The 13510-nt window shown below is 36.7% G+C and overlaps 3 protein-coding genes across 3 annotated transcripts; all 3 read left to right on the forward strand.

The window, feature by feature from the left end:
* Nucleotides 1-5391: 5391 nt before the first annotated feature.
* On the forward strand, nucleotides 5392-7361 carry LOC107432051 (UDP-glycosyltransferase 73C25). Its single transcript, XM_016043107.4, has one exon. It carries the CDS (start codon nucleotides 5583-5585, stop codon nucleotides 7077-7079), a length of 1497 nt encoding a protein of 498 aa, XP_015898593.2. The 5' UTR covers nucleotides 5392-5582; the 3' UTR covers nucleotides 7080-7361.
* A 1942-nt stretch (nucleotides 7362-9303) lies between these two features.
* On the forward strand, nucleotides 9304-11090 carry LOC107432024 (UDP-glycosyltransferase 73C1-like). Its single transcript, XM_016043077.4, has one exon. It carries the CDS (start codon nucleotides 9545-9547, stop codon nucleotides 11018-11020), a length of 1476 nt encoding a protein of 491 aa, XP_015898563.1. The 5' UTR covers nucleotides 9304-9544; the 3' UTR covers nucleotides 11021-11090.
* Nucleotides 11091-11216: 126 nt separating this feature from the next.
* On the forward strand, nucleotides 11217-13327 carry LOC107431986 (UDP-glycosyltransferase 73C4-like). The gene has a single exon (XM_016043044.4). The coding sequence runs from the start codon at nucleotides 11794-11796 to the stop codon at nucleotides 13189-13191; it is 1398 nt and encodes a 465-aa protein (XP_015898530.1). The 5' UTR covers nucleotides 11217-11793; the 3' UTR covers nucleotides 13192-13327.
* Nucleotides 13328-13510: the final 183 nt, after the last annotated feature.

Here is a 13510-nt window from a genome sequence, read left to right on the forward strand (position 1 = left end):
TGACTAAATTGATATATCTCTATGCCAAGAAAGTAGTTTATCACTCCTAAATCTGACATTTCAAACACTTTTTGTATTTTAGATTTAAATTTCAACATACTTTGTGAATCTCCTCCTGTAACAAACAAGTCATCAACATATAGAGAAACAATCAATTTTTCATCATTTGAACCTGACTTCACGTACAAAGTAGGCTCATTCTCACTCCTTTTAAATCATTTTCCAACAAGGTGTGAGTCAATTCTGCTATACCAAGTTCTGGGAGCTTGTTTCAAGCCATAAAAAGCCTTATGCAATTTATAAACCTTGTCTTCCTTTCCTTGAACAACAAAGCCTTCAGGTTGTTCAACATATACTTCTTCATGCAAGTAACCATTTAGAAATGCAGATTTCACATCTAAATGGTAAACTTTTCAACCCTTTTGAGCGGCAAGTGCTAGTAGAAATCTGATTGTTTCATGTCTCGCAATTGGTGCAAACGTATCTCCATAATTAATACTAGGTTACTGCACATGACCTTTAACTACCAATCTTGTTTTATGCTTATTTATTGTACTATCAGCATTGACCTTGGTCCTAAAGACCCATTTCACTCCAATGGCCTTTTTGTCTTGGGGTTTGTTCACCAATTCCCAAGTTTTGTTTTTGCTTATCATATTGATTTCCGTTTTCATGGCCTCTCTCCATGTCTCGAACTGATTTGCATTATTGAAAGTAATTGGATGACACAATGCTAGGTTGCATCTTTCATATTCATCAGTCAAGGATCTTATAGCTCGAACATCGGACAGAGGTCTTATAGCTCGAACATCGGACAGGGGTCTTGTATTTCGGACATCAGACAGGGGCCTTATAGCTCGGACATCGGACAGGAGTCTTGTATCTCGGACATCAGACAGGGATCTTGTATTTCGGACATCAGACAGGGATCTTGTATCTCGGATATCAGATAGGTGTCTTGTATCTCGGACACTTCTCTCGGATGCATCAGTGAAGGATCTTGTGCCTCGGATGCTTATCTCGGATGCATCAGTCAGAGGGCTTGTACCTCGGACGCTTATCTCGGATGCAACGGATGCTTTTCTCATATACATCAGTCAAGGATCTTGTATCTCGGATTCCAACAGCATCTTCATCATTTGAATCATTCTCATCTTGAATCTCGTCATGTTCTTGAATAAAATTCTTTTCTGAGACTTGAACTTCACTCTTTTCCCAATTCCAAACAGCAGCTTCATCAACTTTAACATTCCTACTAACAATTAGCTTGTTAGTTTTCAAATGATATACTCTGTACCCTTTTGTGTTGCTGTTGTAACCAACGAAAATTCCCATATCAGCTTTTTAATCAAACTTCTCTCTCTTAATTTCAGGAACATGTGTATAACAAATGCTCCCAAATATCTTCAAATTCTCCACAGTAGGCTTAACCCCAGACCACACCTCATATGGAGTTTTAAACTCCAATGCTTTAGTTGGTAATCTATTTTGCAAATACATTGAGGTATTTACTGCTTCAGCCCAAAACTTCTTTAGTAATTGCTTCTCAACCAACAAGCATCTACACATCTCTATAATAGTCCTATTCTTCCTCTCACTAACCCCATTTTGCTGAGGAGTATAGGGAGAGGTCAGCTGATGTTGAATTCCAGCTTCTTTGCATTGTAACTCAAACTTTTGAGCTGTATATTTAGTTCCATTATCAGATCGTATCACCTTGATGCTATATTTTGCTTGATTTTCTACCATGGCTTTAAAGCTGGTGAAAATCTCAGCAACTTCAGATTTTTATTTCAGAAAATACACCCAACACATTCTGGAGAAATCGTCTATGAAAGTGAGAAAATATCTATTACCGTTGATAGAATTCTCACTCATAGGTCTACATACATCACTATGAATTAACTGAAGCTTTTCAGAGGCTCTCCAAGCGCCTTTCGAAGGGAATGGCAGCCTTTGTTGCTTACCAAGCTGACACACTTCACACAATTCCAGGTTTTTGCTAACAGCAGGCATATTCTCCACCAATTTCTTTTCATGCATTAGATTCAGAGAGTCATAGTTAAAATGACCAAGTTTTTTATGCCGCAACTTAGATTCATCACTAGTTTTGGCATAAAAAACATCATTTCCCTTCTTGTTCCACTCTACCACAAAGCTTTTATCTTTCATTCCAACATTTAGAATTTCACTTCCATGTTGATCATATATTATGCAAGACTTATCTTGAAAATTTAAAAAATATCCATTTTCAAGCATTTGTCCCACACTTAACAAGCTTTGATTAATTTCGGGTACATACAACACATTTGAAATGAGTTTAGTACCTGTTGAAGTTTCCACAGTCACTTCTCCTTTGCCTTTAACTTGAATAAAATCTCCATTTCCTATTTGCACTTTGAAAACAAAGCTTCTATCTAAGGTCTTGAAGAGATCAGCATCATGAGTCATATGTTGAGTGCAGCCACTATCCACCAACCAAGCTTCTTTGCTGCCGTTTTCTACATGACATGTAGCAACAAACAGCCTTTCCTCACTTTGCCGTGCTTCATCAGCAACTTGTACTTAGTGTGCTTGTTGCACTGGTCCTCCTTTGTTTTTGCAAACTTTTTCAATATGTTCCAGTTGTTTGCAAACTCTACATTGAACATTTGGCCTAAACCAATAATATTTTTCAAGATGGTTGTCCTTTTTGCAATAAGAGCACTTCGTAAACTTCTTTCTTTCACCTTCTCTGCTTGTACCAGCACCATGTTTTCCTTTGACATTACTTCATCCACTTTGCTGCTTCCTTTGATTATTATTTGCTGGAGCCTTACCTTTTTGTAATGCTAAAAAAGCACTTTCTGAGGTTTCTTCTTGTCTTATAGATCTTCTTTGTTCAGTTGCTTGTAAAGTATTAATAAGCTGTGACAAAGAAATTTGATTCAAATCTCTTGACTCCTCCAAGGATGATATTTTTGCTTCGAATTTTTCTGGTAAGCTGACCAGCACTTTCTCCACCACTCTTCTATCTCCTAGCTCCTCTCCAAGAATTCTGATCTGGTTTATTACCTTCATAAGTCTGTCAATAAAGTCTTTTACCAACTTAGAATCTTTCATTCTTAAAGTTTCGAACTCCCTTCTCAAGTTCAATACCTGCATTTATCTTGTTCTTGCACTTCCCTGAAACTCTTCTTTCAGCTTGTCCCAGACCTTTTTAGCTGTAGTGCAAGCAATAATTCTGGTGAACATAACTTCTGAAACACCAGCATGTAAGGTAGATAAAGCCTTAAACTTTTTAGCAACCTCCTCACTATGTTTCTTTCTTTAAGGGATAGTGGGATTTGTTATCAAAGGGGGAGGATTTCTTTCGGTCTTTACTACTTCCCACAAGTCAAAAGCTTGAAGGTAAGCTTTCATTTTTATATACCACATGGCATAATTTTCTCCAAAAAATATAGGAGGTGATGGAGCAGAAAAATGAGTTGAAGCCATTTAAAAGGAAGGAAAGGTAGAAGGAAGGTTTTTTGTATTTTTTTGCTATTTCATTCACAGCTCCTCTAAGATCATTAGGGCTCTGATACCATTTGTTGGATTTTTGGAACAAAAAACACAGCAAAACGAAAAGAAAAAAGCTTAAACTGGTGTGGTCTCGACATCCTCGTTCATTATGGACATAGCATATAACCACAAGTTTTCAGAAACAGTAAACCATCTAATTTTCACCTACTACTGCGGTAATCATATTTCCAAAAGACAAACCATATTTTGGCTACTTAATACAACAGTGTTTTTATCAAAAACTGAAAATACAGTAACTAATCATCACAAAACAACTTATGATAGCAACAAAAATGACATTACACTATCATAGTTTCTATCTTACTTTTTTCTCATTAATTAATAATGTATGTTTGGTGCTGCAAATTAAAAACTTTAGATGGATATTCATTTACTGTTGGGTTGACGTCATAAAAAAATATTTTTGGACTATACAATATTAATTTTCTAAAATGATCAATTAAGAATATTTTCTTTTCCAAAAATCATATTTGAACCTTTTTCTGAAAATAATAATAATAATGAAAAACCAATAGTTTCTGCTTTTTATTCCAAAAGTGATATAACCATCAACTACTGGATTTTTTTATTTTTTATTTTTGGATAAAAAATAATCTACCGGTACTAGATGTTGTTAAATCCTTTTTCTCACATTTCTAGCTGCATTCTGTTGTGGCAGGATTCACAGATAAATTTCTGCTCAATTTCTGGTCTACATCAGGCCCACGACTTGTAGTTGGGAACAGCCCAAATTAAGTTGAGACAGATTCATTCACGGATTCTGTATTAGCCCACAATAGGTGTGGTTGGGCAAAAGGTTGTTTTCGAGTACAACGGAAAAGAAACGTATACACCCACACCTATGCATTTTGTGTTAAAACGAATAAGACGGATTACTTTGACCCAAAAAAAAACAAAGGAATAGGACAGAATACAGAACACAAGGGAAATCAGTATGTCTAAATTGACTAGCCTTATGGTGTTACGGGCGTATTTAGAAATTAGAATCAGCAGATCAAGATATTGTGCCTAAGCTGTTCTTAAGGGGAACTGATTATAATAGGTTGTAAGTAAAACAAGAGGCAGCCTGGGCACAAGAGCTAGTAAATGGTTAATTGTTAGAGACAACCTTTCATCAACCTCCTTTTCTTGATTTTTATTTTTTCTTTTTTGGCACAAGAGCTAGTAAATAGAATCGATTATTTCATAGTTTAAAAACTATTATCAATTAATTAACTACAATTTATTTTAATCGATAAAAATTAAACTGTTGATGTGTGTACGTGTGATAGAAAAACTAACCAATGAATTTTCAAACCATAAGTAAATCTCTCTTATGTCAATTTTGGTTTAAGGCGGTATTACTTGTTGATTGCAAAATATTTGTTTCCATGTTAACAAAGGTATAGAATCGGTTCGTGATTGTAAATTGGGAATATTTTATCAAGATTTTTTCAGATTTATATTCATTTTCAATTTAATTTTTTAAATTTTAAAAATTACAATTGATATTTTAGAGGATATAGATAAAATTATTTTAAAAATGTAACTAAAATAACAAAGAAAAAAACTTAAAGGTGTTTCAAATTTAATGAGAAATAAATAATATTTTTAAAGTTTTAAAAAATTAAATTAAAATTGATATAAATCTGAAAAGTTCAAGAAATGTATCGGTAACAACTTTTTTAACTGATGTTACTTTAGATTGACCAACCATAGAGTAGTCTTCTTGGAATCCCATTTGCCAAGAAAGGTAATAAGGTAAAATAATTTTGGATTAACCAGCAGAAGCGAGTGAACAACGTCCACAGAACTCTGAACGGTACGTTGTTTGCCTGTGAACCATATGGATATGGACCATATGGCTTCAGAAAGCTCAGATAAACCAATACGTAAGCTCTTACATCAGTAGCAAATCAACTGGCTTCAAATCTTCAACCTATTCATATACAACGGAACAAAAACGAAAAAGAAAAAGAAACAAAAAAAACAAAAAAAAGGAAAAAAGAAAGGAGAAATTACGAATCTCATCGTTCCCCATGAGTTCAAATTCAATGCCTATCCAAATCCAAGCCAACCAGCTTCACTTCATCTTGTTTCCTCTAATGGCTCCAGGCCATATGATCCCAATGGTCGACATTGCTAAACTGTTGGCCCGACGCGGTGCTTTGGTCACCATTTTCACTACACCGCTCAACGCTTCCCGTTTCAAAACAGTTCTCTCACGCGCCACAGAATCCGGGCTTTGCATCCGGCTCATCCTACTCGAGTTTCCATGTGAAGAAGTGGGATTGCCCCCAGGCTGTGAGAACTGTGACTTGCTACCTTCATCAAATTATCTCATCAATTTCTTCACTGGACTTGATATGCTGCAGAAACCAGTAGAAGATATAGTTAAAGAGCTTACACCGCCACCAAATTGCATGATAGCCGACATGTGTTTCCCTTGGACAATCGAAGTCGCTCGCATGCTTGGTATTCCTAGGATATCTTTCCATGGACTAGGTTGCTTTTGTCTCCTTTGTTTACACTCTGTACGAACCTCCAAGATTCTAGACAAAATAGAATCGGATGCAGAGTATTTTGTTGTGCCTGACCTGCCTGATCGAATCGAGGTGACCAAGCCCCAGTTGCCTGATGCATTGGTTTCAACGTCAAATGATTTTACACGGAGACTGGTGGCAGCTGATTTGGAATCCTATGGAGTAATCGCTAATACTTTCGAAGAGTTGGAGCCAGAATATGCTGAAGAATACAAGAAGGCAAGAAACGGTAAAGTTTGGTGTGTTGGACCAGTTTCATTAAGCAACAAAGAACAGGTGGACAGGGCCCAAAGAGGTAGCATATCCTCTGTTGATGAACAACAATGCCTGAAATGGCTAGATTCATGGGAACCAGGCAGCGTCGTTTATGCTTGCCTGGGAAGCCTTTGTAATCTTAGAGAACCACACTTGAAAGAGCTTGGATTGGGCTTGGAAGCCTCAAACAAACCATTCATTTGGGTCATAAGGGGAGGGAGTAGTATTGTCTTGGAGAGGTTAAACAAGTGGATTGAGGAAGATGGATTTGAGGAAAGGATCAAATCAAGAGGCCTCTTGATTCGTGGTTGGGCTCCACAAGTGCTCATCTTATCACACCCATCAATCGGAGGGTTCTTAACGCATTGTGGATGGAATTCTACACTGGAAGCGATATCAGCTGGGGTGAGCATGGTGACGTGGCCTCTGTTTGCTGACCAGTTTTTGAATGAGAGACTAGTTACCCAAATTCTGAAAATTGGTGTTCGGGTTGGAGTGGAGGTTCCATTTAAACTTGGAGAGGAAGACAAGATTGATGTATTGGTGAAAAAGGAGGACGTGAAAAGGGCTACAGAAGAATTGATGGATGAAGGGAAAGAAAGCAATGAGAGAAGGGAAAGAGCTAGAAAGCTGGGATTGATGGCAAAGAGGGCTGTAGAAGAAGGTGGATCATCCGACCTCAATATGTCATCTTTTATCCAAGAAATCATGCAACTAGCAATTGAAAAATCCAAGTAAAGGGTGACAGACAAAAGAGAGATTTATAATTTTAATTTGATCAAATGGAATTGTTGTTATATGTGTTAATTATATTGAAATCTTTAAAGGATTAAATTGCAAAGAATGATGCTCTGGAAGGCTACAGTTCCTCTGTTTCCTTCCCTTTTACATATATTCCATTTGGGACGTAAAAGCTTTTCATTAAATGGCCTTTCGAAATAATCTCATGAGTGGTTTGTACATTTTTACAAATAGTTACGTATCATAGATTGGTTTTTTATTGGTAATAAAATAGTTACGTATTATAGGTTGTTTCTAAGATGCAGATATTGAGTGTATAACTATTATGAGGAGCGAGCCGTCTATACTTAATGTTCTTTTTTTTTTTTTCTTCATATTAATTAATTTCCTAATTCTTAATTTTTTTTTCTTTTAATCTATAGAAATTCTCGTGTCTAATCCTAGCTAGTGAGAAAGAAAAATTAGTAGGACTTTTTTTTTTCTCCGTTATTTTGATGTTGCTTTTTTTTTTTTTTTTTTTTTTTTTAAGAGTTTCCACAGTTTTTATAACCAAATAACAAAAAGTTGAATGTTCAATGATTTTTCTTTTCATTTTTCCGGTAGATTCTAGTTAATCTCCTTGTAAGAGAATCCAAATTCCAGTGGAGTACAACCATATAATCATCTTCATTAATGACCAATGATTTTTCTTTGTTTTGTTTTACATATTCCAGTGGTTCAATTGGACACACTAGAACAACTGGAGAGATGCAGAAAGAAGGTTAGCATCATCAAGAAAAGCTCTGATCCAAGACAGTCAACCTCACCATTGCAGAACAAACCAAGGCTTATGTAGGTTCTTACATCATTCTATTAATTGCAGCAACCGACGTGAATGTTCACGGAATTTCCACATTGGACGCCACAAATTGCCAATTTTGCTCACTCCTCCCCCTTAGTTATTCTTAAACTTGTTTAGTCCTTCGCATGGAAAATTTTAAATTTCCTTCTATTTATGATGCAATTTTCAACTTATGCCAGGGGTTGCAAGAAACACATTCATTAACTACGCACTGAAATTTATTTTTTGAAGAAAAAAAAAACTAAAAGAAAATTTTGAATTAATCAAGAGTTTCGAATCTTAAATTACTCTACTCTTATGTGTACAGATTTGAAAATAAAATTGGAAAAATTTTAACCTACATGCAAGTTTAGTTTTTTAAGTTCAAATAATGCAAGCTTGGTTTTAAGCTTAAAGAATTTATTTATTGTTTTAATTTAAAATCGGGTTGCCGCACGACTGTAACATCTTTTGACGTGCTACCTTCGGAAAAAAGGTACCAATTAGGTGTCACTAATGGGTGTCACTAAAAAAAACAATGTTACATATTGTAGATTATCACTAATGGTTTGATAAAGTTTCATTTATTTAACTAACATGTTTATATTATATTAAACAAGTGAATAATGTCAGTATTATGACTGTCAAGGGAAAATTTTAATTTTTTTTAATACATAATAAAATTTCTGCACATCCTAACAGGTTTCAAAAAAGAGATTGATTAATCAGGCACTAAAAGTTATTTTTGGGAAAAAACACTATAGAATAATTTAGAATTAATTAATCAAGAGTATCAAATTTCTTCTATTCTCATAATTACTCTTCTCTACCGTTCTGAAAAGAAAATTGGAAAAAAAATTTACACGCAAATTTATTAGTTTTCAACTCATAAGTGTTAGGTAATTCATTTATTTATTTTTTGGTTTTTAATCCTTATAGCATATATATATATATATATACACTTTTTAAGAACTTTGTAAGGTTTATAAAGTTTCAAGTTAAACCATTTCGATGGACCAACTTTTGTAGACTTTTATATTCTAAGAATATGACATTGAATTGAAATGTTATAGTATGGTTGACAAATTATTGGAGTGAATCTTCAACGTTCAAAGAGACAAACCTTCAAAAAACAAAGAATAACTGAGGAAGAAAAAAAAAAAAAAAAAAGGCATACGGAGAAGAAGACAAACTAAACAAAAAGGACAAAGGACTTAATACGTAATCCCACAAACAAGTGTCCCCGAAAAAGTCAAAAAATTTGTTTTTTTAAAAATGGCTCCAAAGAGTAAAAAATACCCCCAACCACTTCCAAGTACAGAGATTCCCGCAGGAAAAGAAAGAATTAAGACAATAAATAATGAGAGAGGCAGAGAGGGATTATAAAATTTATATAAAAAAAAAAAACAAAAAAAAACAAAAAAAAAAAGGCCCAAAACAAAACAACAAGAAAGCAAAGAAAATGGTGAAAATCTATCAATAAGAGTCAATGAGGGAGGGGATAACGGCCTATACAAGCCGTTACCATCCATGAAAAATACAGCAAGGTTTACAAACAAAACGCCATTACGCCATTGTTAAGAGAGCTTGAATCTTTATATTATATACCACCGCAAAACACTATTAAAATCCCAAGACAATAATGGCCATGGCTTCTGAACCCCATCACCATCTTCACTTCGTATTGTTTCCTCTAATGGCTCAAGGCCACATGATCCCCATGATTGATTTAGCCAGACTTCTGGCACGGCGAGGTTTGCTTATCACCATCGTCACCACCCCACAAAACGCAGCCCGTTTCAAAAACATAATTTCCCGTGATACAGAATCCAAGAATCTTATCCAGTTCATTGAACTCCCACTTCCATGTGAAGAAGCAGGGTTACCTGAAGGTTGCGACAATTTGGATCTCCTTCCATCTATGGACATGGCCATGAATCTCTTCTCTGCTGCTAGCATGTTGCGAGAACCAGTAGAGAAACTGTTCGAGGAATTGACTCCAAGACCAAACTGCATAGTCTCCGATATGTGCTTGCCATGGACAACTCACGTAGCCAACAGGTTTGGAATTCCTAAGATCATCTTTCAAGCGGCGAGTTGTTGTTGCCTCGTGTGCCTGGGCATTTTGCACGTCTCCAAAGTTCTAAGTAGTGTAACCTCGGATACAGAGCATTTTGTCCTGCCTGGCTTACCTGATCGACTTGAATTTACCAAAGCACAGTTACCTTTGCCCCCAGACCCAAAATTGAAAGATTTCACGGATCAAATGGTAGTAGCTGATCTATGCTCATATGGGATTGTTGTGAATACTTTTGAGGAATTGGAGCCTGCATATATTGAATTGTTTAGGAAGGCAAAAAGAGGTAAAGTGTGGTGTATTGGCCCTGTTTCACTTCTCAATGAGGACAACTTGGATAAGATTGAGAGAGGTAATAAGGCCTCCATTGATGAACACCAATGCTTCAAATGGCTGGATTCACATGAACCTTGCTCTGTGCTCTACGCCTGCCTTGGAAGTATATGCAATCTGATTCCATCCCAGTTGATAGAGCTTGGACTTGGTTTAGAAGCATCAAATAAGCCATTCATTTGGGTTATCAGGGAAGGGAATAGATCAGAAGAATTGGAACGTTGGATTTTGGAATATGGGTTTGAGGAAAGGACAAAAGAAAGAGGTCTTTTGATTCGAGGTTGGGCTCCCCAAATGTTGATATCACACCAAGCAGTTGGTGGGTTCTTAACGCATTGTGGTTGGAATTCGACGCTGGAAGGGATATGCGCTGGCGTGCCAATGGTCACGTGGCCGCTTTTTGGGGACCAGTTTTTCAATGAGAAACTCGTTGTGCAAGTTTTGAAAGTTGGTCTGAGAGTTGGAGCAGAGAGTTCTGTGAAATGGGGTGAGGAAGAGAAGATTGGAGTGCTGGTGAAGAAACAAGAGGTTATAGATGCCGTAGAAAATCTGATGAGTGGAGAGGAGAGAGAAGAGAGAAGAGAAAGAGCTAGAAAGCTTGCAGAGATGGCAATGCGAGCTGTAGAAGAAGGGGGATCTTCTCACTTTGACATGACACGGTTAATCCAGGAAATCATGCAACAAGCAGGTTCTAAAGAATCAACCTAAGAATAGATGTAGATTAGAGGGTATTTTTAAGGTATTTTCAATTAAATGATTACATTGTTTTTGTTTTTTTTTTTTTTGTTTTTTTTCCCCTACAAATTATTTCAATTTCACTGCGGTTCTGTGTAGAAAAAAAGGGCTCATCCAAGAATATTCTTCTCATATATACCCTTTTTGTGGGTTAACTACACAACAAGCATCTTTTGTTAGGAAACTATGTATAACTTTTTGAAGAAAATCTAAACTATATATGCATAGATGCAAATGCAGTCCTTCCAGCAACTTAATTTTTTTGGTAAAATGTTCCAAAATTACAACCCTTTTTTTTTTTAATTTTTTTTTGGTTTATGAAAAACAGAATTAAAGTTGGGGGAATTCACTGCCAAAGATTACTTCACTGTCATAACTTGGAATTATTCCCCCTCCCCAGTTAAAAGGAAAAAAAAAAAATTGGAAGTATCTGGCACTGTATCCCATGCTCTAAAATTTCGAACCCCTTTTAAGGTACACCTAGCTTTGTCCCTTAAAGTGCACCTACCCATTCGGTCGGAACATGCATACAAAGCATCTTTCAAGGAGTAGCATCCAAAAACCAAGTTCAGTAGATATTCAAAACCACAACTATCAGCCAAACTGGATCATCTTATATTTCCAAAAACCAACCCGCTGTCTATTTCTCAATCTGATCTCCAAGATTCCGAAATTTCAATGGCTTCAAACTCCACCAAGCTTCACTTTGTTATGATTCCATTCATGTGCCCGGGCACCTTTTCCCAATGGCCGACATGACCATCCTATTTGCCGAGCGCGGTGTGTCGGTCACCCTTGTCACCACACCCCTCAATGCCCTCAGAATAAAACCAACCATTGACCGAGCCACTGTTTCGGGACTCCCTGTTCGACTCGTCCAACTCGATCTGCCACTCCATGACGTTGGCTTGCCACAAGGATGTGAAAGCTTTGAATTAGTCCCTTCACGAAGCTTGTTTTGGAATTTCTTTGCTGCGCTTAGCAAGCTTCAAAAACCAGTCGAACAGTTGTTGCAAGAGCTTGACACCAGTCCCAGTTGCATAATATCTGATAAGAATCTTATATGGACGGCTGATATTGCCACCAAGTTTGGGATACCAAGGATCCTATTCGATGGGACAAGTTGTTTTTCACTCTTGTGCAATCACAATATCGTCGCATCCAACATCCACGAGAGTGTATCCGAATCGGAGCCCTTTCTGGTGCCCGGTCTTGGTGATCGTATCGAATTCACTACGGCCCAATTACCAGGGGATTTGAATTCACGTTCAAAAGATTACAAAGATTTTCACAAGAAAGTGCGAGAAGCTGCGGAAGGAGCATATGGGGTGGTTGTGAATAGTTTCGAGGAGATAGAATCAGATTATGTTGAAGAGTATCGAAAGGCAAAAGGAGTCAAAGTTTGGTGTATTGGCCCTGTTTCACTATCCAACAAAACAGAGTTGGAGAAGGCTGGGAGAGGTAATTTGAACCCAGTTGGTGAAACCCACGAGTGCATGAAGTGGCTTGATTCGTTGCCTAAGAACTCCGCCGTTTATGTTTGTCTTGGAAGTCTTTGCCGTCTCACAGTTGTACAACTAATAGAGCTTGGTTTAGGCTTAGAAGCATCAAATAGGCCATTCATTTGGCTGATAAAGGGAAATAAAAGCCAAGAGATAGAGAAATGGATACTAGAAGATGGGTTTGAGGAGAAGATGAAAGGCAGGGGTTTCTTAATCCATGGTTGGGCTCCACAGCTACTAATATTTTCACACCCTGCAGTAGGAGGATTTTTAACTCACTGTGGTTGGAACTCAACTTTAGAAAGGGTATCTGCAGGAATACCAATGATAACTTGGCCTATGTTTGCTGATCAGTTCTATAATGAAAAGCTGATTGTTCAAGTTCTAAAGATTGGTGAGAGAGTGGGGGTTGATGTAGGAATTCCTATTGGGGATGAAGAGAAGTTTGGGGTGTTGGTGACAAGGAGGCAAGTTAAGAAGGCTATTGATAAAGTAATGGCAGATGGAAAACAAGGAGAAGAGAGAAGAGGAAGGGCAAAAAGGCTTGCAGAGATTGCCAAAAAGGCAATAGAAGAGGGAGGATCTTCTTACCTTAACGTATGTCTGCTTATTGAAGATATGAAGCAACTAGCCTATGTATGATAAAGCTTACTTATAAGACATTGACTTACGATCATGAAATTTACCCAAAAAAATCATGAAAACTTTTTATTTCATTCAGTTGTTCATGATAAGTTGATCAATGAAAATTTTCTTTGCCAAGTGAAATCTTATGTTCTTTCGCTGGGTATTTATTTTTTATTTTTTATGTGGAGTAATTCAAACAAGGAGTTAGTTTGATTACAACAGCAAGCAATTTACAGATAGTATAATAAGAACTGAATTTGTAGTTTTGCACCAAGAAATGAGTTTTATACCAAGTAACTGACCAAGTTATAATGGCATTGTCCAGGAGACTCCA

Source organism: Ziziphus jujuba, chromosome 11 (assembly GCF_031755915.1).
Source record: "Ziziphus jujuba cultivar Dongzao chromosome 11, ASM3175591v1".
NCBI lineage: Eukaryota > Viridiplantae > Streptophyta > Magnoliopsida > Rosales > Rhamnaceae > Ziziphus > Ziziphus jujuba.

Excerpts from the sequence above, each read along its gene's own strand:
- LOC107432051 (XM_016043107.4), top strand. The coding sequence starts at position 5,583 with ATGAGTTCAAATTCAATGCCTATCCAAATCCAAGCCAACCAGCTTCAC.
- LOC107432024 (XM_016043077.4), top strand. The coding sequence starts at position 9,545 with ATGGCCATGGCTTCTGAACCCCATCACCATCTTCACTTCGTATTGTTT.
- LOC107431986 (XM_016043044.4), top strand. The coding sequence starts at position 11,794 with ATGGCCGACATGACCATCCTATTTGCCGAGCGCGGTGTGTCGGTCACC.